This window comes from Labrus bergylta, chromosome 12 (assembly GCF_963930695.1).
Source record: "Labrus bergylta chromosome 12, fLabBer1.1, whole genome shotgun sequence".
Taxonomy (NCBI): domain Eukaryota; kingdom Metazoa; phylum Chordata; class Actinopteri; order Labriformes; family Labridae; genus Labrus; species Labrus bergylta.
Window position 1 is genome coordinate 25,849,361 of NC_089206.1, and position 26,803 is coordinate 25,876,163.

The 26,803-nt window shown below is 41.0% G+C and overlaps 1 protein-coding gene across 3 annotated transcripts; it reads left to right on the forward strand.

Moving 5' to 3' along the window:
• The first annotated feature begins 64 nt into the window (after positions 1–64).
• On the forward strand, positions 65–26,200 carry snphb (syntaphilin b). 3 transcript variants are annotated; one of them, XM_065961039.1, is made up of 7 exons: positions 65–281; positions 9,334–9,465; positions 11,638–11,796; positions 17,812–17,991; positions 19,130–19,237; positions 19,559–19,708; positions 19,867–26,200. In XM_065961039.1, the coding sequence occupies exons 2-7, from the start codon at positions 9,416–9,418 to the stop codon at positions 21,851–21,853; spliced, it is 2,634 nt and encodes an 877-aa protein (XP_065817111.1). In that variant the 5' UTR covers positions 65–281; positions 9,334–9,415; the 3' UTR covers positions 21,854–26,200. The 3 variants fall into 3 exon arrangements, with proteins under 3 accessions (XP_065817111.1, XP_020491042.1, XP_065817112.1); XM_020635386.2 differs by lacking the exon at positions 11,638–11,796 and having other exon boundaries at positions 67–281; XM_065961040.1 differs by lacking the exons at positions 11,638–11,796; positions 17,812–17,991 and having other exon boundaries at positions 67–281.
• The last annotated feature ends 603 nt before the right edge of the window (positions 26,201–26,803 follow it).

Sequence of the window (26,803 nt, forward strand, 5' to 3'; positions counted from 1 at the left end):
TAAGCGCTGTTGCCCTTTAAATAAGACGTAACGTGACGCAGATGCTTCCATCCATATACCCTCGTGCCTGTCCTCACGATGCAGCCATCCAGCGCACCTCCTGCATTCCCCCGGCCCAGCCCCCCTCTCCACTCTCCTCTCCTCCCCTCCTCTCCGAGTGTGTGATCTACGGTCACCGCTCCAACCAGAGAAGTTCTGGGTGAAGAACCACAAGGAAACAACCAAAACCGAGGCGATGGATCCGCCAAAGGACTAACAGTGCGACGGGAAATGGAGCTCAGGTAAGTGCGGCCTGGTCTTGTCATTGAAAGCACCAGTGTCATTGGCCGCGGCAGAGCTGTCATCTTGCAAAGGATGCGCCTGTGGAGTGGAGGGGGTAATGTGTGCATCAAGGACTACAAATAATACATGAATGGAGTAACCGTGCAGTAAATGTGTGGAGCTTGCTGTTATTTAAAGCCCGTTGTGTTCTGCAGGCTAACGCTAAGGCACAGGTTGTATGTTTATTTTGGTGCAGCTGATGGAGAGATGCTGCGCAGTGCGCACCGGCAGATGTTTACATGTCGTGTCATCCTGTGCGCCCATTTCTGCGCGTTTAACTCCCCAGGGCCTTTGTGCGTCAGGTACATGTTGTTATCTGCTTCCAGCGTCATAACAGACTTGATATCTAAAATTTGTCGGACAGAGAGAAAAAGTAAACAGTGTTATAGACCCATAGTAATGTGACATCAGTCGTGACAGGTTGCCTGGCGCTGCAGTGTGACCTTGCAGCCGGAGACGCCACCAGGGATTTTGGTTTCAATGGAAACATTGGGCACCATCACAACAGGCCACACAAACTCTGAGTTAATGCTGAAACCACACCTCCAGAACCCAATGTATTCATTCAACAACCTTACCTTTGCAGGCATGCAACTCTGTTGTAGTCCAACACTTCCTGTACAATTCATACTGCAGTGAGCTTTATAAATATAACATTGTACAAGTCACTAATCCGCATACAGTGGAATTTACTCTTTAATAAAAGACAGTAGTGTTTCATAAGACATGATCTAAAAGCCTAATTTATGACCAAAATGTAATTTTAGGAATGAAAAATTGTAGTGATTGTTAATAGCTTAATATAAATGTAACTTCAATATCCAGAGGGGTTAAGCAATAAAGAGGCTCTCTAGAGGTTTTTACTTTTTACAGAGCAAAACGGTATGGTCACTTTTACATTAAAATAATTGTTAGTATATTTTTTATCACCCCTTTCAGTCGCAGTTGCAAAGAATCTTTGTAACTTTCCCTCCATACAGGCCCTGAATGCAGCAATTCTGTTTTTCAGGACTGCACATCCTACCCAAAGTCATACATCATGGTAGTCATAGTTACATCTCTTTGTTTAGTATCTGGTTATAGGCTTATAGTCATTATGACCCCAAACTTATAGGCCTGTTTTACTAATCCTTGCATGCTAATCACACCAGTTGCTCATGCTCCAGGCGAGGAAACGTTTTTGTCAAAGGGGTTTTAGTCTGTAAGAAGAACATGTTTCAATCTGAATGGTTTTACTGAAGCTTAATAGCTGTGAGGGGAAAAGGACGAGCAAAGGGTGTGGATATGAACTTCTGAGGCACAAGACAAGTGTGTGAGATAGTTTAGTTCTTCCTTACAATACAAGGCGGCAACTGTCAGCAAAAGTCTTTTGGCTCGTTTCTGTTAATGGAGATGCAGTGTGTGTGTTGACCACGTGGTACAGGTGGACTAACATATAAATGACAAATACTTTTTTTCCCCCTGTGCCTCTTCACTCATTTATGGATGCACGACATTTAAACATTTGTGGTTCTTACAGTCCAACATGTGAGTGAAATATGATAAAGCTACAGTAGCTTTGTTCAGACTGACTCTGCAGTATTTTTTATCAGGTCATTAAATCCTTTGTGTTCAAACATGCTTGTGTATCAGCCATGGATTGCTGTACTAATGACAAAAGGCATTTTTACTCTGTATGCTGGTGACACATTCACATTGGTGAGAAATTGAGATATTTCAAATTACTGTGCAATCAATTGTGCTGTCAAAGCATCGCAGAACTCCTCTGTCACAACAGAACAACTCAGTGAAAAGGTTATTAGTTATTAGTAGCAGCATGGACTGAGCTCATCTTCTGAGATGCATGTCTTCTACTTACTATTTAACATAATCTTCTATGTCATGTTGAAGGTAATTTATGATCCCTCAAATCTAAAATCTGACCAGTCAAAGTGAACAGACAGTTCAGCAGAGACCCAAAAGCAATTACTTTTCATGCAGCTAAATGTGGCTAGGATTCAAATGACAAAAATTACATTTCAAATGTTGTTGCCATCCAAACTTTCTAATATCATTCTGAAAACAATCACATTTGAGCAGCCAGTCTGAACAAGACCTGACGCAACTCTGCTGTTTTCACATACATGTTTGTGGTTTGGACAATACAACTTATAGCCTGTTTTTGTCTTTGTAAAACCTTTTCTATAACATTCTAAATACTCAGTTTGGTTTAAGTGCTGTGTGAGGTGAAGCATGCAAAAGTACGACCAAGAGGGCTAATTTTTATGGAGAATGTTTTTGCATTGATATCACTGAAACATATTCGAGACCATATCCAAACAAAAACAAAAAGGTGGAGAACAACACATAGCCGCATGAGGGGAGCAGAGACGAGTATGAGGCAGCAAAACTTTGTGCAACACGAGCAGCATCAGCAACAACACGTGGCCTACCCTGCATATATACACCTCAGCTCACTTGAACAATAAACAAACGTTTTACAATGTGACTTGTATGGTAATGTCCATTAAATGTCCGATCAGTGAAACATAGTGAACTAAAATGTTAAAGTTGCAAAGCCATCAAACAGATCAATGTGCTGGAAGGTGCCATGAAGATCCATCAATGTTTATATGACTCACTGTGTTAGAAACTATATCCCAACATGGATATTGTACCTAAAGAAAGGGATAAAAAAAACAATAACTTCTGTCATAGTCTATCTGCATCATTATCCTCAATAAAGGATGTAGACAGAAAGTGGAAGAGATTAATGTGGGCAGTGCTCAGTCTCCACCCACATGGTATTACTTTGATTGCGTGTATCGATTTCTTGTTTGTGTCAATGCTCTCTGCCTGTCTTGCCTCCGAGAAAAATAGTTCACACAGACTATTAGCACGATCACTTAGACTGCAGCGCTATAGCATGCTTTTAATCGCTGCTACCCGGCTCACTAATGACAAACCCATGGAGAACCATTTTTAGAGCTTTTGAACTGATTAAAATTCAGGGTTTGCCAGTCATCTCAGATAAGAGAACTGTTTAAAGCGCCTCTGAAGTCAAATTAACTCATGCCCTTTGCATGCAGCCAGATCTTGTCAAAATCAAATAGTGATCAGACAAAAAAAATTCTCCGCCCTTTCTCCCTTGGTTTTGGGTTCGTTCATGGTCCATTGAGAACTGTGATGCAGCTTTTTTTTTGCTGTGTGATGCTGGATCCTAGCCTAGCTGGTCAGCATCTGCTGCAGCATTCTGGTGACACTGCAGGACCGGCCTGATCTGAGCACACTGTGAAAACCAAAGTGTTATTTTCAGACTGCATTTCCTGAGTGTCACGAATGAGTAAGTATTTGACTCTTCTCCAGCAACACCCTGCTTCACACTAATGCACTTTCATGTTTCGACTTCATGCATTTCCCTGGACCAGTAGAGGCTTGAGGGAAAGTGTAGTCGATATTTGTGTGATCAGATTTCAGTCGTAAGTGTGACCACTTTCAAGGATTTGGCCACAACTTACTGAGTGATTGACAGCCTTCAACGCAGAAAACAAGTACAGATGCACAGCGATGGCTGTGTGTGTGTGAAACCACCAGAAAACCATTCAATTAACTCTGCGACTTTAACTAGCTAAGATTCTCAGTAGTACCATCTGTATGTCTCTTGTGATCGTTTTGAATGTCTCGGAGGATTCAAGTCTTCACATTTCAACACATTAGAGCGGTGAAAATCCAGAATGAAAATCACTGAAATGTTGTGACTGAGTGGGCAACTGCTGCTCAAATACTAGCAGCCAGCTCCATCTGGCAGCTCTGTACTATAAAGTACTATGAAGACACAGAGCCAGGCAGACTACACACTACTCTTTTTGGGAATGTTTCATCCCCTGCAGACAGTTAGGAAAACAGTACAGAGTGGCTGCAAAAACAAATCATAACATTTTCTCAGGGCATTTGGACAAAACAGAAATCTTACCAACAGCAAGCTTTTTAAACTTTGAGCGTTAAGCCCTGGGTATAAGCAAAGGCATGTCATCAGCCTTGCCTACAGTGGTTTGGAGCGTTGGATGTGCACATCCTCAGAAATTAACGCTATACATCCCCGAGATGCAATATAACAGCTAGGAGCAGTGTAGGGTTGAATGGTAACCAGACTGGTTGTGACAACATCGGTGACACCAGAGAGCTTCTACAACAATGGCGGAAAGTTTCCTGCAACTATGCAAATCTGGAATCTCTACTTCTGTGTTTTACCGAGGACTGATTTATGTAGTGCTCCCTCTAGAGGAATCCTCCAGTAACATGAGTTTTACAAAGAAAAGTATGTGAACATTTATGTTCATGATGCAGCCGGTTGTTTATGCGGATGCATGGTTAAAAAGAAACAAAAGAGCAATAAAGTATAGAAAAACTCACTCATACATGCAGTATGCAGTATAGGTCATATAAGCTCTGCATCCTCCATATGTAAACAATAAAAATTAAAGTACGCATCAAATAAACTTTGATAAAACTTGGTTTCTGTCATTAGGCTATAGGTAGTTCTTAAAATGCTGGTTGATGTCAGAGTGTTCACTTTTTTTAGAAGTTTATCATTCATTTGATATTTAATGCCTATTAAGGGGATTAACGTCATTTTCTGCAGCTTGTGCCCAAAAGTTAGTTTGGGGAAAAAAATCCTGCTTCAGAAACCAGACACCGTTTCCAAATGACATCTCCAGCAAAGTATGTCAGCATCCACTTGGGGTCTTTTGGCTTCATTTGTGTAGAACGGGAGGAGTTGTCCATCTATATACAGTATGGGCCTACAGTAAATGGTAAAACCTGGCAACTTTTACTGCTGACAATATATAAAGACTACAAGTTCACATTTTCACTGTGTTAGCATTTTCAACTTTTTAAAGTCACTAGTTGTTGGCTATAGCCTCAAGGCACCATGACTCAGCACAATGTGACTTTCACTCTTTACAACATTACAAGCAAACACAAAGGGATGGATCACGCACACAGTGGGTTAAACAAACAGCATTGATCCATGCATGATTCAGTCGGTCTCTGATCTGTGTCCAAGCAGCACAAAAGAAGTACCAGAGGGGCTTTGGATGATCAACAGTCAGTGCTCAAACACATCCAGGCCTACATACATCCTCAGGGTTGAATGGGTTTTTCTGGATTAACAGCAGTGACTCAGTGTTGGCTCCCGTTGCTGTCTAACTGTCTGTAAACCTCTGTTTGATAGCATTTGCCTCTCATCTGGGTGATGCACAAGGTGTTCACAGAGACTCTTGAGCTTAGCTGGTGTGAGTCACACTTTTCCACTTACACACACACCTTCCCCACCCTGACTTAATCTTTGGGGTGCAAGTCGTGAGTTGATTTTCCTCTGCAGTCTTCTCTCCTTTGTGTATCTGCATCTTTACTAGATAATTTTTTCATACGGACCAGTTTTAACGTCTAAGCTCTGTCACTCTTTTAATAAACACTTAGATTTTCTTTTTTTTTTTAAACACTTACAGTCAAGCTATGTGCAGCATTTTTTTTTTTTTGATTTAATAATGATTCAAGGTCATATTCCTCCAAGGACACTGTGACTTTTAATGAAGAAACTGCAGCAACTTCTCTGCTGCAGACACAAGGGAATGGGCAATGAGTGTGTGTGTGGTAATATCCATCACACTATCTTTGTGTGTCCTGGTATTACGCTTTCCAAAATGGTGCACCACCTTCTCTTTTCACTCTCTACCTTCTCCTCTTATACTTTACCCTCTCAAACCTGCCTTCTTAGCCCTTTATCTCCTTTCTCTACCTGCTCTGTGTTTCCGTCTGGTCAGCACAGAAGCCGCTCGCTGATGACCTCACTCGGGATACGTCTAGCTGCTGAAAGTGTTACGTAACAGGCGTAGCTTCATGAATCCTGCATGATGTGCTGTCATGTGGTTTTGATCTGTTGTGATGGTGGTTAGAAGAAGAGAAGATTCTGCCTTCTCTGTGAGATTAAAATGTTCATATGGAAATTCTGGGAAAAAATAATCAATATTTGAAGATCATGTTACACAATAGAAAAGCATTTCCAGTTGTGTGCAATGTACTATTCTGTTCCTTTTCATACCATTTCAGTCTGTGTTTATACACTCTGTAGGGCTGCGCAGTGAATGAAGATTTTATCGTTATCGGGAGATAAGCCATCGCATTAAATACATCCTGAAAGTCTCAATTTATCGCAATTTAAAAAAATTATGTTTTTTTAATGTAGTCAAGCAATGCTTTTTCACTCAACATGTGTACATTGCAGCTATTGGATGGGTATGCCTGGGTATAGCAGCCATGCTTTCACACCGTCTTGATGCAGTCAGAAGAAGCTAAAGCTAGCTATAAGCTTAAGCTTCATTAAAAAGTGTGAATTTAGTGAAGGAAAATAACACTTTTTATTTATTTTGGATTTAAGAGGACATGCATGTTTTATGCAAATGTAGGTATTGCATAAAACATGAACAGCAGCTAGACATAGAAACAGTGTTATAGCTTATATGCCGTCTATATTTTCTGTTTATTTATCGCAATATTGCATGTTTGTTCTTATATCGTGCAGTCCTACACAATAGAAAAACATTTCCATCTGTGTGTCAGTGTGCCAGATACTATGCTGTTTATTTTCTTTAACCCCTTTTTTACAGAGTGCATAAACAGAAAAAGTGGAAAGATATGAACACGTACCTCAACCAAAAATAACTAAATATAGTAACAGTAGCTGCATGAAAAACATGACACTATCATAATATGATAACTCCAGATGGTTCCCATGATGCCAGACCTGGTGTGCTATCTGTGTTTGTGCACATGAGTTTGTGCCTGAAGGAAGAAGGCAGATGAAGGAGGATGACGTCATGAAATCAAAAAATCCATTAGGAAGGGGATAAGAGGGAAGAAAAGAGAAGTTAAAGAAACAGGAGGCAAGAGAAAGGAGAGGAAAACATGAAGAAAAAACATTGAAATGGTTCTTACAGTAATAAATGATGAACAAATAAAAATAGAAAAATCCTGATTAATTTCCTCCAGCTTTAAGTCTGTTACTAGGAGTACTGGGGTGACCCAACTGGGGCACTGACTTATGCAGGGGTGGCATGAAGTGTGATGTGTGCACAAGCTCACTCAGATAAATATCAATGATTCACCCTTACTAACCTCACCAATCTCATCTACTTTTAAAACAACATTAGCTTAATGTTTTAATTACAGGAAAAGAAGATGTATGTTAAAGTCATGATTTAAAGTTCTTTAAAAGAGTGCATGCAAACTCCTGCACTGTCCAACTTGCAATGTTTTGGTCCTGACACAAAGCCAGTTAGTTTATTGTCAGGAATTCAGAGTGCATTACTTTCCTATGCACCTGTCTGATGAAATAGATGTGCAAAGTTTTTATTTAACATTTAAAGTACAAAATAAAAGAAAATATGCTGCATTTATAAGTAATGAAAGCTACTAGCTGCCATCCACAAAAACAAAACATATATATGGCAAATAGCCAATAGCCAATCAAAGTTCAAGATTTTTGGGGTGGCACATCAGATTTGTAGCCTATGCCTCCCCTGACCATCCCTCAGGAAACACCCCTGGCTGTAACACACCTGATCTAGACCAATCAGCCACAACATCATGACCACCTGTGCAACCTATTATAAAGAAATACAACAGCTAAACTACAAATTTCTGTTGTATTAAGATACAAAGCAAATTGAAAAATGTTTCCACTTAGTATAAACTATTGTCCGGTCAGTAAACAGTCCTGCTGAAAACTGTGTATACATGTGGGAGAAACATTTCATAGACAAGGTGGTACTCCCTCTGAGGAGAGTGGAGTTTCCCTTTAAGACAAGGACTGTGAATATGACGTAGCATATTCCTGAGGACACACACCCTCACACACAAAAGATAACACAGACGCAGTTCCCATCTGGCATCTAGCTATTCTTTTGAAAACCACTCAAAGCAATGATTCTGCAAAAGCATCAATGATGGAGAGCAGAGAAAGGAATATGAGCTCAGATATGAATAAAGCTCAACAGGAGGAAGTTATGTATACAAAACCTCTTATTTAAAGTAGGTAGTAGAGAGATACAAATATCAGGCTTTATTTCAAATAATCCATGCATGTCCTCTGTCACTGTCATTGGAGTGGGAGAGAGAGGACAGTTTTAACAGTCAGCAGTGGTTGGCAGAGGTACAACACAGCATGCAGGAAGGTGACCTTAAGCAAGAATCATGCATTTATGCACACGCACAAATGGGCTCTGAAGAGCTTGCTAAGCTGTGTGAAATGTGTTATTGCTGCAAATAATCCTCCTCTTTGCCCTCCGTTCACTGTTTCCTTCTTTCCAGCTTTATAAGGTCACTCACAGGGATGATTATTTATCATTTATGAGATGCTCTGTCCTCACTTAACAGCATCCCCACAGCCATGTGTGTGTGTGTGTGTGTGTGTGTGTGTGTGTGTGTGTGTGTGTGTGTGTGTGTGTGTGTGTGTGTGTGTGTGTGTGTGTGTGTGTGTGTGTGTGTGTGCAGGAGGAGAGTACTAGAAGAGGCACATGGGAGCTCTCACACACATGAACAAACACAGAGTTTACTGCGCTCACATACTGATGCAGATGAAAATGTCAGCTCCTTTTTGCAGAGTTCTGCTGCTCTCTCTGGTACTTGGCCAGAGATGAGACAGATGAGTGATGATTGGTTCGTTCCCCTAAATGGCTGTGCTCTGATTGGCTGCTGAAACTCAATGTTCTGTCTTTGCCAGCTAAGTGTCAGCGTGAATCTGTGGCACCATGCTGAGAGCTGAGGCATCAAGAGCCAAACACAGTCGGTCAGCAAAGCTCAGTTTGTGTGACTGTATTTGTGTGTGTGATGATGATGATGATGACCTTAATAGACCATTGTTTTTCTTACTTTCTCAAGGCTGAGACCTCTCAGTCTCTCCTCTCTCTCTCTGTCTGTGTCTTAGTGCATGTGGTCACTCACTGGTCATGTCTTTGTGTTTCCCTGCAGGCTCTCAGTGTCGAGCTGAAGAACGCAGAGACAAACAGAGGACAGAAGAAGCTAGAGGTTCAGCAAGAGGCTCTCTGGCCCCATGTCTGCCCCTGCACCAGCCAGTAGGAGGTCTGGGTTGGGCTCTCGCCGGTAGGTAGCCAATGATGCTCTGTTACTTAGTTTGTAAGATCAGTGGTAACATCTTTGAAATAGGATAATCAGCAGAAAACATGATAGCTGCACAGTTAAAAGATGAAGAAACCCCCATTAATGCATATTGCAGTGTGAGAGGGAAGCATGGCATTTTTAACAAGCATCAGAACACAAAATCATCTGAGTAGCTAAAAATTCATAGTGATGCAACTTTATGGAACTATTAAATTAGAATTAAAAGTTTGTGTACACTGTCTTTACTCAAGAAAGGATAGAAGTGCTGCTTTCTAGTAAAAATCGGTGTCTGTGGAATTGCATATACAGCGTCCTTAATAGGATATGGATTATTGTTGCTTCCCAGCTGACCCTCATTGATTATATTGTAATCCAAGACTTGGTTACAATACAGAAATAACTACACTTCTCGGAAGGATAACAAAGATAACAATTTTGTTTGATGTTTGAAAGGTTGATTGGAGAGTGAGAGAGGATTTTATGCTTAGCTATGGAAATAAGAGAAAACCAGGTATTTCAGCGCTGGACTGTGCTAATACTTTCTCTCAATAGACTTGGCTGGTTTGTTTGATTATTTCTGTCACTCAATTCAGTCAGACAATCCCAAGTTGTATTTGTTCCATATTTCTTTTTCTTCTGCAGCTGCAGCAGAAGAACATAGTTTGCGTTTGGCGACTAGGCTCCGACCTCATCACTCCTTGCTATTTGATTTTACATGCAGGTATTTGAGGAGTGATGGGATGGTATCTTAACCCCCCCCAGTCGGACCCTTCAGGTGGATGCTGGGGTGCTGGTAGGGCAAAGTAAAAGTGCAGTTCTGATGCAGGTCAGACATGGCAAGAAAAGATCAGAGGGAGAGACCAGAGATCTTGTAGGCTGTATTTATCAGACATGGTTATTTTTAATCTCAACATGTAATGTAATCCATTGTTTCAATTTTTTTTTATCTTACCCACCTAAGCACTACTTTTAATCTAATTAGGAAGCATATTATACCAAAGTTTTATTGGATTGTGGGTTGCCAGGTTGTGTAAAGGCTCTCTGGCTGATGTTTATCCTCCACCCACAAAATAACCTTTTAAATTCATAACTGCTCCAATTGACAGTCTGACCTCTGACCTCTCTTTGCAGAACATCTTGTGTCTTAACAAAATAAAGACAACTTGATTTCTGTGATGAGCCTCATGTCAGTTGAGAAAACTCTGACCTTAAATTGAATAATAATAAATTAGATTATTATATAGCGCTTTTCTAAATACTCAAAGACGCTCAATGACTTCTTTAAGGGAATTGTGTTTTTGGGTTTGTTCCAAAGCTTGATCATGCTAAATGTAATAAACTGAAGCAATACATTCCTCTGTGTTCTATACTGACTGAGGAAGAAAAAATGTGCATGTACCATAATGCATTGCTTAATCAGCAACACATTTGTTTTTCATCTGCTGTGTGCGTCATCCCAGCTTGACAGAGATGAGGTTGGAAATCGGAAAAATGTTCTCTTCAGCATCTGGGACTGCAAAACATTTGTTCTAGAAGATAATATATGGTAAACTAACAAATTACTTTCAAAGAATCAATAACAAGAGAGAATTTTGCAAAACCTGGCAACCATAAAGCTCTTCTAATGACTAACTTATAAATAAAACCATAACTCACTTTTATTTTTTTACATTTATAAAAACCTCTATAAAGAGTGCTATCTTAGAAGGTGCTATCTAAACCCTTTTTCTCTTCAAGGTTGTGAAGCATTAACAAAGTTTGTGTGTGCAGTTTTTTTCCAATTAGCTCTTACATTCCTGGTGAAGATAACTGAGATAGTATTGACAAAGAGATGGAGGTGGCTGACTGCATTAAGTCTATTTTAAGTCCTTCACCAGTAAACAGCACGTTTACTGACAGCTGAACACAACGTATCGAGTGTTTAATGTGTTTTCTCTTACAGCTACAGGACTCCCTTTGCCTGATTACCAGATAAAAGTCAAGGCTGGGCTGATGTGGTTTCATGGTTTATTGGAACTAGTGATGACTGTGTCCACATGTAATGTTCTCGAGTCATCTGGTTAGTGGTGGTTTCATTAGTATGGATGCTGTGTAGCTACAGGTGTTTAAATCTGTAGCTGTGGTGTCTTTCTCTGTCTTGTCTCTTTTCCTCAGATTTAACCCTCTGAAGGCGCTGCAGCCAAAACGACGCTTGCAGCAGATGCTTGCGTCCTCGCCCGTCCCGGTGCCGAAGCCGGCGTCGGGTTCTGGGTCGGGGACGGCTGCATCAGGGGCCACGGCGCCAGTGGCCATTCCAGTGCCTGCGGCCCCTGCGTGAGAATCATTTCAGTTACATACTGAGATAGCATGATCCGTAGCTGTAGCGCCGGCATGCACTGTAGCCACTAAAACAGCACACAGGCAGCATTTATGCTAACTGCCTCACTTAGACATGGTTTTCCCTTTGTTTTTCCTGAGTGTTGCTAGATTCCGCCCTCCTTTGTTACTGTTGCCATGCTTCTTGAGCTGTTAATACTAAAGACTTGATGTCAAATTCACCATAAAAAAAACAGATGGGTTCCTTAGGCTACTTCATTACTGGTTGAAACCACCAAATTTCGGATACTTGAGTTGATGAAAAATTGTACAGTTTGGACAAAAAAAAAAATGGAACAAAACTAACAGGTTTAAAAAGCGCTGCATTGGCTTTTTGACAGGTTTTTTTTTTCCAGCACACACTCCAATGAAAACAGCTCTGTGACCCACTTTTGGGTCCCGACCCACCAGTTTAGAAACACTGATTTAGACGGTTAAGCCAACTATAGTTTCATGGGCTGTTTTTTTCTTGTAAAGCAGAGTGCTAGACAAAGGGCCTTTCTCAAACCACTCTGTCCACACTCACTCCAGCATGGAGTGAACTCCGTCTGATGTCTCGCCCACTGTGGAGTGAAGTACCCTTTGTTAAATTGCAGGTGATAAATACAGCAGCAAGACATGGGACGGATTTGGTGAAATTACTTTTGTACAACATGTACACAATCCTTTCAATGTAACGTTTATAGGATGATTAGTTTTGCAAGTCCCTGTAATCCAATCCACTCCTGACAAACTACTAAATTATGATTGGTTGATCAACGATTGGGGGCGGGGCTTGGTATGCGGTCAGTTACTGCAGCTCTGCCCTGCCTGAATTATTGAGGCTGAAATGTTAAATTCCCATTCCAGAGATTTTAGTTAAGTCCCAGCTCCACTGCAACAGCATGAAGAGAACACTGAGATCCTAACTGGAGCTCTCAGTGTTCAAATCCTGCTTTGAAGTCGGCATCGACCACAGACTGCATTGTTGTGTCACATCACCAGCGAGTCCATAAACATCCTGGCAGGGAAAAACAAGGGAAACCCTGATCTATGTTGTGCTATGGAGGCATACTTTGATCACAAGCCATCTTAGCTCGACACAGCCACTCTATCGATAGCTCCATGTTATCGTTACAACCACTAACATGTTTAAAATCAGAGAGTTGGTGAGATATCAACTGAAGGAACATCTCAAGAACTCTCTTCAATTTACCACCTTATGGTAAATTTGGTTCACTCCATGGTTTGAAGCCAAAACAAACAGATCATTCTGTCATCTGATTTATTTGTATGTGCTTTAATGCTTTGTTAGGTCTGTCTTCACAATCAGACATGCACAGAACTTTACATTTTTTAATAGACGAAGCATCACAAGAAGTTCTTGATCTAGGAGGGGAAAAAAATCACAGTAGTGTCAAATGTTTGTATCAGGGATTCTAGTTACCTTATTAACCAATTGAGAGTATGCTTTTAAAAGGCTTGAAATTCAGTTTATCAAAATTATTCAAGCATTTTGAGTCACTATTCTACCTGACTCCTGGGCAACACTCAGCTCATACAGTACACCTACAACTATTCTAACAGACAGTCAACCAACTCTCACAGTCCAGACAAACACCACCCTAACATCAACAGGATGTTTTGATGGTTGTACCTTCACTCACTTCCAGGCTCACTGCTTCACCTTCCCTCTGCTCATTTTTTGTTCTTTTACAAGCTTGTGTCATATATTGATCTCTGAGGAACTGCTGAGTAGTCATCAATATCTGGCCTGCTCCCTTATTGTATCACACAGGACATGTTTGTTCAACACGACTACTGCTAAACTTTGGAGTTGCACAAAAGACAAAGAAAGGCTTCAACAGCATTGAAACTCTGAATCAACTGGCTAAGAGAACTAGGCTACATTTTTCAGTCAGTCACAGGAAGACAATTTTATTTTGCCTTTTTTTGGCTCATAGTGGTCGGGAGGAGGTAGGTGGGAAAACATGTGATAGGAAGCAGGAAGTGTGGGCATGAAAGCGGTTCCAGGATACAATAACAAATGCCCCAAAAAGGAAAACGCAAAACAAAACAGCAGCCAAGCACTGCAATAAGAGCTTTTAGATACTTTAAAACATGTTAAATGCAGACATTTTTTAAGACAGATTGCCAAAAAACAATGTTTGATATATGGAAAACAAAAAGCTTATTGCTAATTAAAAGGGACAAAGATCTGTCTGAGTCACAATATAATAAATGATAAATAAGAAGCTTAGCCTCAGAATCAGAGCGGATCTGTGAACAGTGACAGGTTGGCAGATACAACAGTGACTTTCTAAAATTAACAGGCATGACTTCTTGTTTGGTACTAATTCAGAGAGAGGATCCACAAGCAAACTGTCAGATGTGTTTGATACTAACAAAAGTAGAACAAAATTACTTATGGTAATTGTGTCCATGGGGAGCAGGCAAGAATCAAAGATCCAGGAAAACAAGGTGTCAACAGGAGCCAAAACTTTAAAAAAAAAGATTACTGGACTGTTTTTGTTAATGTTAAATTACCTCATTATTATAGCAAAGAAGAAAACATAACTTCTGGACTTTTGTGTATCTGTTTTGAGAGAGAATTACACATTAATGTGTTAAAGTGTCAAAAAAAAAAGTAACCATTGTGGAATACTGAACAAAGCTAACCATCTCCAGTGACTCGTGAAAAAAAAAAAATTGGAACATTTTATTTGAGCTACATTTTCCAGATTTTTTTTTTTTTTTTCAGACATCTTTTTGAAAGTGGCTCCATATAACTTGTACTTTTACATGAGCTAAACGCTAAAACAAAGAAGCTCAAAATGTCAGTATAAGAAATAGATTCAATTAGCCAAGCTAAAGAATAATAGCAAACATTTATCATTATACAACTGTTTAAAAGCTCATGAAGTTAAACTTATTTATTCTTTGAGAACTTACAGGGTCTCGGGGGTCTTGCGTATGAAGACACTTTAATGGGTGCAACACTGTGTTATGTTTTGGATGTCAATGCAGTGGTGTGGAGTTATCATGTCCTGTGTGAATGGCCTCCTGGCTGCTCAGATTTGTCCTGCTTGTTCCCTCCTCCCTCAGCAGAGGCCAATGTTGAAGCAACAACTGTTTCCTGTTGAAGTAAAGGTTCATCACAGCACTGTGCTTCATACAATATCACAGATGATAAAGCATTGCAAAATTTGTCATTGACAGCAACGTTTCAGTCACCTCTTAGCGATCGAGGCTATAACTGTACTGTGATACATAACCACTATTTTCATTTGCAGGATAGTAGCAGAGGTAAAGGTGAAATTATGTGTTTATTTTATTTTTCTCAACATCATTCTCTAACAGATATGTGTGGTGTAGTACCAAGAGATTTCTTTTTGGCAAGAGTTAATAAAAGGAACAATACAGCTGTATTACATTTAAAAGTCAAGTATAAAGCTAGAGTTAGTGGACGCTTAGCTTAGCATAAAGACATGGAAACATTGATGGCAACACCAATTTGGAGTCAACTTGATTAGCTTTTTCCCTCTCCCAGTCTCTGTGCTAAGCTAAGCTAGCTCTTGCTGAACAAATAACAGACCAACATGAGAGTGGTGTAAATCTTTTCATTTGATAATCATATTATGACCTGAGGAGGGATCATTTAGCAACTTCATCATGGCGAAGCCGGACAGAGAAAGAAGAAGTACTTTCTGCTGGTGTATGGGAAGAAAAACTAGCAGAGATTTTGGTGGCTCAAGGCGTTTGGTTTTCCAAATAAAAGACATGTTGGAATGTAATTTGACACTCATTATGTGTCAGAGGTTACATTTGATAATGTCTTGGATAGGGGTGCAGAAATGCAAAATTTTCTCTAATCGATTACTCTTCCCATTGTTAAAGCGAATACTCAAGTAATCGTTTTGTAGTTCTTTTTTTTCTGTGATTCTTTTCCCCCACGGGAGGCCCCGCCCCCGACTATGACATGTTGCCGACTGTATCTATTGATTAATTTGAATCTTCAGGATTTTAATAATTGTTAGTAATAGGCCTACTTTGTATTAACGTTCAAATTAGGACATTTCTTACTTCAACAGACAGCAAACCTTAAATAAAAATTCACATAGACGTATCTTATGACCGTTTTAACACTTTATTATAATTAGAGCAGTGAGTGTGGCGAGTGGACGTGCAGACATCAGTGCGCACTCATCGCACGTTGAAGCTGTTTTGACAGAAACATTGTGTTAACGAAGACTACAGTCTGCAGTGTAGAGCACACTTTACTCTTGCACTTTCTGCTTATTTGCACTTCTGGTGAGATGCCAAACCTCATTTTGTTACTCTATACTTCTTATGTGTAATGACAATAAAGTTGAATCTCATCTCATCTCATCTCATCTCATCTCAAATGAAGTTACAATAGAACTGGTGAACTGTTTCATCTTTGTCCTCTGTGCATAATGACACACTGGCTCAATCTCGCTCCTCCGTCCGCTATGAGCTCTGTCTCCCTATAAGGTTATTCGTTTTTGTAGTTATTAAAAGATTTTAAAATAATCATCTAAAATACCAAAATATAGGAAAACGTCTCGTTATGCTGCTCTGTCCTGGATGATCAAACGTCATTGGTTTGGTGGGGTAAAGCGGTAATCGCAAAGTGAAAGTCCTTCTTTTTCTGTGGACTAAAAACACAATTTGAACTGAACTTTCGTAGATCATATTGCATATTTCATGTGTTTGGGACTTTCTGTTCATTGTGAATTCATAAAGGGGTAAATTAAAGGGATATTTTTGTTAGAGTAGCAGCGTACGGATCAACAACGGACGCGTTTCAGCACAGAGCCTTTATCAGCGCTTTGTTTGGTTTTCCAAATAAAAGACATGTTGGAATGTAATTTGACACTCATTATGTGTCAGAGGTTACATTTGATAATGTCTTGGATAGGGTTCGATTACTATTCCCATTGTTAAAGCGAATACTCATTAATCGTTGTAGATGTAGTTATCATCTATTTTCTTTTTGCGCTCGTGCACCTGAAGTTTTATCTCTGTTTGAGTGTGCTCCTTTTTTCTGTTTTGAATTAGGCCTATCCTAGAACCCACAATAATAATAATGTATACTTCATTGATCCTGTCTAGTTAACATGCTACACAAACATAGGCTGAAATACACACACATGCATAAACAGTGTCCTGTGGACATGCACTAATGGAGAGGTTTCAGGGTGAGGGGGCTGCCTCCTGAGGTGGGCACTCCTGAGCTGGTGGTGAGGGGGTTGGGTGCCTAGCTCAAGGGCACCTCAGCAGTGCTGAGGAGGTGGACTGGCATCTCTCCAGCTACCAGGCCAATTTCTGGACTTGGTCTGTGCCAGGACTTGAACCAGCAACCCTCTGATTCCCAACCCAAGCCCCTACAGACTGAGCTACTGCTGCCCCCAAGAATAAGAAACAACAAGAAACAACAAGAAACATTTACAAAAATGTGGACTACAAAACGATTATCGATTAAAAAAAAATTGTAACCGATTATTATTTAATGTTTGCACCCCTAGTCTTGGATGTATACCTAAGACTTGTTAGTTTTGAAATGCTTTAGATAATGAAGTTTCCTTATTAACTGCTAATGCTGTTGCTGCCACCCCCTGCTTCCCTAAATCATCAGAGACTCTAAACACTTACCTCTTGTGATTTGTATTGATGGAAGCAGAGTGTTTGCGTTCTGCTCCAACAAAGACCTTACAGTCACACTATTTGACAAACTACCTAAACTTTTAAAGCAGTGTTAGAGCCATCTGCCTTTCCCTTTGTAAAGCTTTTAGTGAGCTAACTCTCCCACTTTGGTGTAGAGAGCTTGTTGATGTTAAGATTCTTCCTGCCTGTATCCTAAGCCCCCTCAACAATACAGTGTGCACACATGTAGCATGCACATTGTATTGTTCTGGTGTTGTCCTCTAGTGTCCTCATTGATTTAACATACTGTTGTCTCTGCCTGGTCAGGTTTGACTATTGCAGGTTCATAGAACTTGACTACGTCCCCATGGAGACAGGCTATATGGTGTCAATGCGCCCGACTAAAGGCCTTGCAGCAACAAAATCGCCGACTAAAGGATACACTTCCACCAAGTCTCCTGATCGCCACAGCCGCTCTTCAAACTCTCCCTCAACCCCTAATTCCCGGTCTGTTCTGGGCTCCTCTTCTCTCCTTCTAAACAGAGTTGAAATCTCTAAAGCATGGGAATGATGAGACCATTTGCACTGTTGTAAATGTTTTATGATCGTCCATTTACCATATTCACACAGCAACCAACTTCTTCTGATGTCACAGTGGGAAGCTCAAATACTGTTATGACTTGGACTGTTGTTCTCTAGATTGGGATTTTCCAAAAAGTAGGGGATCACACAAATAGCTTTCTACTGGATTTCAATTTGGCCCGAATTGAAAAGACAATTGACAAGTAGAGGACATCCGGTCACATTTCTGGTTAAAACAACATGCTAACATTGCTATTCTACTTCCTCATAACTAGCTAGCAAATAAGTCTGACATTTGCTTCCATTTCTATGCTAGCTAGCTTAAACACTTTTTGCTAATTAACATGTGGCCTATCATATTATGTAAAAGTAATGTTAACCAGGAAAAAAGGTTGAAAGCTAACGTTAGCTATGGCGCTGATCAATCTTGAAGCAGTGAAATAGTAACAATTGGTCAAACAAACCTCAATTTATGATATTAAAAAACTTTAAACCCAGAAATGCATGACATTTTGCTTTTGATCAGAGAGTTTGAGCTTTCCACCCAGAATTTGATGACTTCTTAGAGAGTAGTTTCCATAGCACTCTTTCTAATTGACTTGTACCGCCTTTGTTTCTTATTGGTCTTTCTTTTTATACTTTTCACTTGTCATAATCTGTAATGAAAGCTATGCACTTATCCACCTGATTTTGTACATCTTTAGGAATGCTTCTTGTAATTGTTTGATTGAGTGTCCCATTTGTTTTGTGATCTTGGTTTGGTTTTCAATTTCTCTTTTTGAAACTGCACCATCACTGCTGGTGGCCAAAAGAGTGTGTGTCCTTGTTTCAAAGGTAGAACTGTAGTCTGCTAGCTGTGACTTTGGCCTTCGTGTTTGTGAATATTGTGCATTGTTGTGTTTTGGCATGTTGATGGACCCGTGACGATGTTTTCTCAACCAATTTCTTGCCGTAATGGTTTTACTCAACAGCTCACAGAATCCAAGGTCACCTTGTTGCCTTAAGCGTGATTTCAGGGTGTAACAAGAAACAGATTAACCTGTCTCCTCTTATTTTATATCAGGCGGACACCAGCCCAGCCCAGTAATAGAGATCCTTATGGCAACACCTCCCTCAGCAGCAGCAGCAACTCAGGCTCTTGTAAAGGCAGCGACTGCAGCCCAACCAAAGGGTAAGGATTCAGGAAGTACTTGCACACACTCATGGTGTAAGACACTATTTAAATGGACCAAGCGTATCAACTAATCGCATTCACACTATGAGGTTAATGCCACCGGGAGCAATTTAAGGTTAAGTGTCTTGTCCATGTGCACTTTCACGTGAGGACTTTAGGAGCTGAGATTGAACCACCAATCTACCGACTGTAAGACAAACAACTCTACCACTGACCCCCAGCAGCCCCTAAGAATTGAAAAGTTTCAATATTATTATATGTTTGGAAATAAGTTTTTTAAGAACCCAAAAATTAAAATTTGAATTTCTATTGTCCTAGACGTCATAAAAAGTATGGTTCATGTACGGAAAACCATGGTATCAGACCCCCACCACCAGAGCAGTACCTTACACCTCTGCAACAGAAAGAGGTGTGTATACGACACCTGCGGGCCAGGCTAAAGGAAACCATCACCACTCTGCAAGACAGGTGAGAAAATGACTGACTACTTCTTAGGTGTTCCTTAAGTACCTCTTCCTAGGTCTAACAACAACTCTAACCATTGTATCTTAAACCTCTCAATGTTCATGCCATGATTTTCTGTTCCTTGTTTCTCCCTTTTTCCCTATGCCATTTGAACCTCTTAGGGACACAGAGATAGATGAGCTGAGAGGCCAACTCTACAGGATGCAAGAGGACTGGGTTGAGGAGGAATGTCACCGTGTGGAAGCTCAGCTGGCCCTGAAAGAGGCGCGCCTGGAGATCCAGCAGCTCAAACAGGCTGTGGACACTGTTCGTGCCAGGCTCAGTGATGCTGGGGGGCTAAGTGGGGATGTAAGTGTCCAGAAGTACTTTCAGGACATCAACACCCAAAACCACAAGCTTGAGAACCTTTTGCTCAACATGGAGATAGCCCAGGCTGGATTAGCCAAGGAGGGGGAAGCAATACCAGGCTTTCGGATGCGTGTTGGTGGTTCAGCCCCAGCATCTGTATCAGGTGAAAGTCCAGGGGGTGTACCCAAACCAGCAGTAGGTGGGAGAGGGTCTTGCTCCTGTGATGCTTCCCCAGCCCGTTCTCTGACAAGGAGCTCCACCTACACTAAGCTGAGCGATCAAGCACTGGCGGACCGGAACAGCAATGGCCAAGACTTTCCTTGTCTTTCAGGTGATGGTACCCAGGACAGCGGCATTGTGTGCGGTGAGAGCAGTGTCCCCAGCCGGGCCGACCTGCTGCTGGAAGCTGCTTTCCTTTCTGAGGAAACAGCATCTTTACTCAACTCCTACACACAGGCATTTGCCCACTCTCTGCCCATCCCTCTGCCCCACTCACTGCCTCACACTTTCTCCCAAACCTTACCTCATTCTTTCCCTCACAATTTGTCCCACTCTGTGCCCCACACTATGCCGCATTCCGCTACCTATGACAGTGTGTGCACAGGCGAGCGAATGGCACCTTTTCGCTGCGGCCTGGGTGGAGTAGGCTGTATTAGCCATCCATGCCTGTCTCACCACCACCTCTACCTGCACCCCTTGCGTGAAACAGGCATTCAGACAGAAAGCTGCCCCATTCCTGCAACTGCAGGTTACCCATCTGATCTGGACACTATTGCTGAGCAACGCACTTTCCGCTCCCAGGCCTGCAGCCCCACCTCCACCTGGATGTCTGATGAGGGGGAGGAGGAGTTGGACTCAATTACCACTACAACTTCAGTTACCACAGCAACAGTCATGAGCACGGCCACAGAGCCGATTCCAGTGTCCAGAACACCGTCTGTCCCTACCTTGCCCCGGTCTGCAACTGTAGCATGTTCAATGGATAGTCCTCTGTGTGCGGGGAAAGATGAAGTGGAGGAAGAGGAAAAGCAGGAGAGAGAGAAAAGAGAGAAGGAGCTTCCAACTCCAGAAAAGCAGGAGAAAACATTAGTGATCAGACTGGCAGAAGAAGGGCAGCTGTCGCAAACCACCTTGGTGAAAGGCAATGAGGGGGAAGCTGAGCATGAGGTGGAAGAGGATGTTTCAGCAAAAGGTTGTGATTTATCAGAGACATCAGCAGGGATAGAGGGTAATCTAACATTTGGCGGATGCTGTGGAGAAGGCAAACTGAGTGGGACATCAGTTGCAAATCTCAAATTGGAAGACATGCACCAAGAAAGTGGTGTATCAGCAGGAACAACCCAGGTAGAGACAACAGAGCCAACTCCAAGTGCGCCAGGATTCTCGCCAGGCACAGAACAGCCTCACACCTCCCAACCAAGGAGTTCTGCTTCCCACATGGAACTAGCTGGTGTCACTGTAGTCGAGGTCCATGATGAGGACAATGATGAAGATGAAACTGAAGAGCAGAGCACAACAGGGGGCGCCACAGCAGAAGGGGGAGATCCATCTGGTCCTGGGACAATTGAGAAAAGCTACTGGAGTCGACACTTCCTGGTCGATTTGCTAGCAGTGGCCATCCCCGTGGTGCCGACAGTGGCTTGGCTGTGCCGTGGTCCCGTCCGTGGTGGACAGCCCATGTATCATATAGGATCGCTGCTTCGAGGCTGTTGCACTGTGGCGCTGCACTCACTGCGCAGGGGAGGTGGGTTGAGGCATTACCCCGCAGGCGGGGGAGACCTGGGTGGATCACTGATTTAGGAGGAGATTCTGCTCTACACCCTGCTTGGTCCTTAAGTACAACCACAGCTGTATGGGTCTGGGTCTTCATGTTGTCGGGAGAGAGAGAGAGAGGCAGAGAATAGAGGAAGAGAAAAATCTTCCTGTTTTGCTTTTCTGATCATGGTTGGAGGCTGCGAGTAGCATCTGGTACAGGGAATGCTGATGATAAAAATCCCCAGGCCGGTAAAACTCTGTTCTGTTTGGTACGGCTTCTTACCGTCTTTCATCCACTGGTCCTTGCTGTTGCTATCAAGATGTCTGCTAACATTACTGACTTGTGCAAAACTGAATGAGCTGAATGAAATGAATGACCTACTGAATGCTTGGACATTAATCAATGACTGTTTTGTTTTTAAATGCAGGGAAATGTCAAATGTTTTGTTCATCTGTGGCTCAATTTTGACATGTAAAATGATCAAGTGTTGGTGAGTGTCTACATGAATACAGTATGTATGTATAAGAGTATGTACACGTATAATCAAATGTTCCTGTTGTTTGCAGAAGTGACTTAACACAGTGCTCTTTGACCCATGGCAAAGAGAAAACCCATTACAGATGCTGAAGCGACACCTTGTTGGTGAAAGGAGACAGTTTGGGCTTTCGATTTGTGTCTTTGACGTCGTCAAGACCAAGAACATTGAATTTAATTGTTAAAGTAACAACAACATATTTTTACACTAAGACTAGAACCAGGGGAAACAGTGAGCAAAGCAAACCTACGAGCGCCTATAAAACCGTCTTCTAACATGAGTCCTTCGTGTTGTCTTTGCACAGGTAAAGTGTAAAAACAACATCATGTGGCTTTAAGGGGAATCAATGCTGGAACTATTTAATCGTTTAACAACACATCTGTCTTTCTCATAATGAGATAGAGATATTAGAACAGTAATCATAATAACAACATGAACATTAGGGTTAAGGATGGACTTCTTCCTGTACCTAAATCAAGTTTTCTATGGCATGCGCCTGAAGCCTTTGAAATAACTGAACTAAGTAAATGAACTAAATTGGATTACTTAGATTTCACATTACACACATAGTAAATCTCTTTAACTCATAAGTCTAATAGGAAGGTCATAGTATAATCAGACACGTGTTTGTAGATACTCACTGGCTCAGTTTGACACTTCGATGTAGATCTGATTAAGGTGGGTCGTGCTCAGTCTGTGCTTTGTGCTGTATATTTCTTGCTAACATAATGCTCTTGTGGTGTAGTTTAACTGTCACTCTAGTGGTGTGTATTTCAAGTCCACCATACAAGAGCAAGTCACTGTAAAAAACTTTTTTTTGTTTAAGAATCATTCTGCAAAGTATTGTTTAGTTATAGAGAATTCAATTTAGCAAATCAACAGGCTATCTAGTTTGTAATTGCATTTAGGATCAGGGTATTGTCTTTGAATGTGCTTTTTGAGAGGATTTTAATGAAAGTGGCATCTAAAGGCAACTCACTCTGTTAGCTGATCATGTCCAGATGTTCAATTGTATGTGTAATAAGGGCAAATGAGCAACATACAAATATAAGATCTGAATCTTTTTGACTGTCAAAGCCAAACTTATGTAAAGAAACACCCCCAACACAACCAAAAGAAATACTGTGATGCCTACTCAATTGTTTAGTTCTTCAGTGAAGAAATAAGCAGCGTGAACTTCCTCTGTTTGAATTATCGGTTGACATGTTTTGCACTATTGTTCACTTTATGGATTTGAAGCAATTACTTGAAGTTGAGATTGTATGTCCATTAAGTTCTGGTTGATTGTTCTGTTGCTCTTTATTTATTTGAAAGCTCTGATGCTCAATAGATCCTAAGAGTGAAATTAATGACGTTATTTCTATAAATACTATAAAGCCATTCATCCATGCTAAGAGCTACTGATCTGAGCTCTTCATATAATAGATTGTATCAAAAGACCCTAAAAGAAAAAACAGACATGTGAGTCCAAACGCTGTTTAAATCACTTGCCGACAATAAGCAGAGTTTATGCCATTTGTTCAAATTATAAAATAGTCTGTCAACGTTGACACGCATGACAATCTGTGTCTGTGTTTGGATGTTACATCACTGATGTAAAAGATCCCTAAAAGCAGCCGCAGCAGCAGCAGCAGCCATGAACAGTGCATTGTCATCCATGTAGATTAAATAAATGCCTCAGAGACACACAGGACTGTCTGTTCATCGCTAACACATGGTCACATTTGCGCGTCCATCACCACGTTGTGTTCCCATTATTACTGTAAAGAACTGCTTTGCTAAAGTGTATAAGGAGGCTCAAATGATTTCATGTTCTGCCAAAAGCCATAAAAGCCTGTCAGGGTACAGGCGTAAAAATGTGGGAGGCGGCCTCCTCCTCTCAATGTTACCGTATGGAAGTAATGTAAATGATGATGTATATGAGCATTGTACTTTGATTACAGTCAATCGAACTCTCCTGCTGTCACTAAATACAGGTTAGTGTCCTAAACAGAGTGAGAGAGGGAAGATTAAGTGAACTTGTGATCCTTTAAGAGGTTTCGACTTGTTGTGGTTAGCAGCAATCATCTCAACCCTCTTTGTTTTACCTCTATGCACTACAGTCTACACTTGCGTTATTTTTTCATGTATGTGAGCAGCTGATATGTTCAATACGTTAAAGGAAGAATATGTGATTTTTCACACTTAAATGTAGCAGAAATCAAGTATAGCCTCTAAAAATAACTGAGTCATGACTGTCTACAATGAGTGTGACACCCGAGTCCCACTGTCTGTGATGCTTTCAGAGCTGTATCTACAGCCTCTTTACATGGACGGGACGGCCGACCGGCTCATCCCCTCGCGTATAAAAGTTGTTTAATTGAGGGACTAGAGAAAAGAAGAATAACATACTGTACTCACTGCTTAATTGAATGTCACCTAAGCGTTTCTAGATCACGCTCATTTAGTGTAAATTCACATGCAATGTGAAGATACGAGTAAAATAAAGAGCGCTAGCATTAGCATGCTAACACAACAAGGCAGCACAGGTTGTTTTGGTTTCATGCTGGTGCTCAAGGGCGACATCTACTGGATCAAAAAGTTGCATATTCTTCCTGTAACTTGTGTGTGTTCAATCCTGTGCCCACAAGTTTTTCTTGTGCAAACAATTGTGTGTTAATAGAGACAAAAACTTGTACACTCAAGACAATAACCTTTTTTTGCAAAGTTATCATTGCACAGCTTGTGCACCAAATTTGTCATTCTGTTAATACAAGATGCTATAAGTGTGCACCAGTGTGCACAGGAGCATAATTACTAATTTAGCAGAAGTTATCTTAAAGGCTTTATATGTGATTTCTCACACTTAAATGTAGCAGAAATCAAGTCTATCCTCTGAAAATAACTCTGTGAGTCATGACTGTCTACAATGGGTGTAACACCCGAGTCCCACTGTCTGTGATGTTTTCAGAGTTTTCAGAGTCCTATCTTCACTTTGTTTACATCGTCGGGACGGCCGGCTGACTCCTCCCCTTGTGAATGAAAGTTGTTTAATTGAGGGACTAGAGAAAAGAAGAATAACATACTGTACTCACTGCTTAATTGAATGTCACCTAAGCGTTTCTAGATCACCCTCATTTCAGGTAAATTTACATGCAGTGTGAAGATACGAGCATAATAAAGATCGCTAGCATTAGCATGCTAACACAACAATGCAACGCAAGTTGTTTTGGTTTCATGCTGGTGCTCAAGGGCGACATCTGCAGGATCAAAATATTGCATATAAAGCCTTTAAGCATACAAGTTTTAAATCTTGTTTGCATATTTTTTTTCTTTGATTTTATCATAGTGTCTTGAGACTCATGGCATTGTGAGTGATTTACTCATTAACACAGTCATGATTCTCCTCCAATCAAACTTCACCATACAGCACTTTATTCAAATCTATTCCAAGATTATTGTAATGCCAAGGAGGCGATCATCCTGAGAGCGTCTCAGCTGACCGGAGGAGGTGGGTGGTGGTGTCTAGCTTTTTTTTTTCCTTTGGTCAATATTTGAATGTGTATCGTCCTCATAATGCTTTAATCCTTGTGTGTGTGTGTGTGTGTTTCAAAGCCTATGTAATTAAAATTAATGTATACAGAGAATATATCAACTCGAGTCCTTATAACATCCTACCATAGAGGACATCCAATGCCTTGTATAGGAATTCAGCTGACTTCATTGCTATGAACTAATGTCATGTACATTAATTATTTTAATGGCAATAGTAGTGTGTACAGTAAAAATACATCAGTAGGCGTTTTCTCCATTCACCCTCCCACTACACTGTATAAAGACCTACAGCCCCAATATTAAACAGCATGGAGGAAACCTTTCTGTTGTGCTCACGTGTGTGTTTCTCTTCTAATTAGATCTCTGGACGTTTGACTGTCTGGATATTATGACACATGACTTGTTCAATATTCAAAAACTAGCATGAATTTGAAAGTGGCGTTCCCTCAGTGCACCGTCTACACCCGCCACCTCCGCTCTGTGCTCCATCAAAAGCCACGCCCCTCACTTACATGCACGAGTGCCGTTGGTGAAAAAAATATGTCGTCACATGATGTCTTATCAGCGGTAAGTAAACACTAAACTTTATCATAAAACGTGAAACAAAATGGCCAACGACAAACTCGCGGTATAAGCTAGTGTACACATGGGGTAGAGAACGAGCAGGGAGACGTGATTGGTTCATCAGATTGGTACCTCGTGGCAGACATTGGTCGAAGTTTTTAGAGGCTTACAACCGCTTTAAAATCTTTGAAGTGTATCTGGAGAAAATTTCCAACCTTGCGTTTAACCTACATATATAACCCTCTTCTCATAGGAAACCGTGACATTTCAACACTATAAAAATACTCAAGAGCATAGAGATCCTGAGAATACAGCATGTTAATACAACACGATTTGACTTAGTTAAAGAAAGCACTACCTA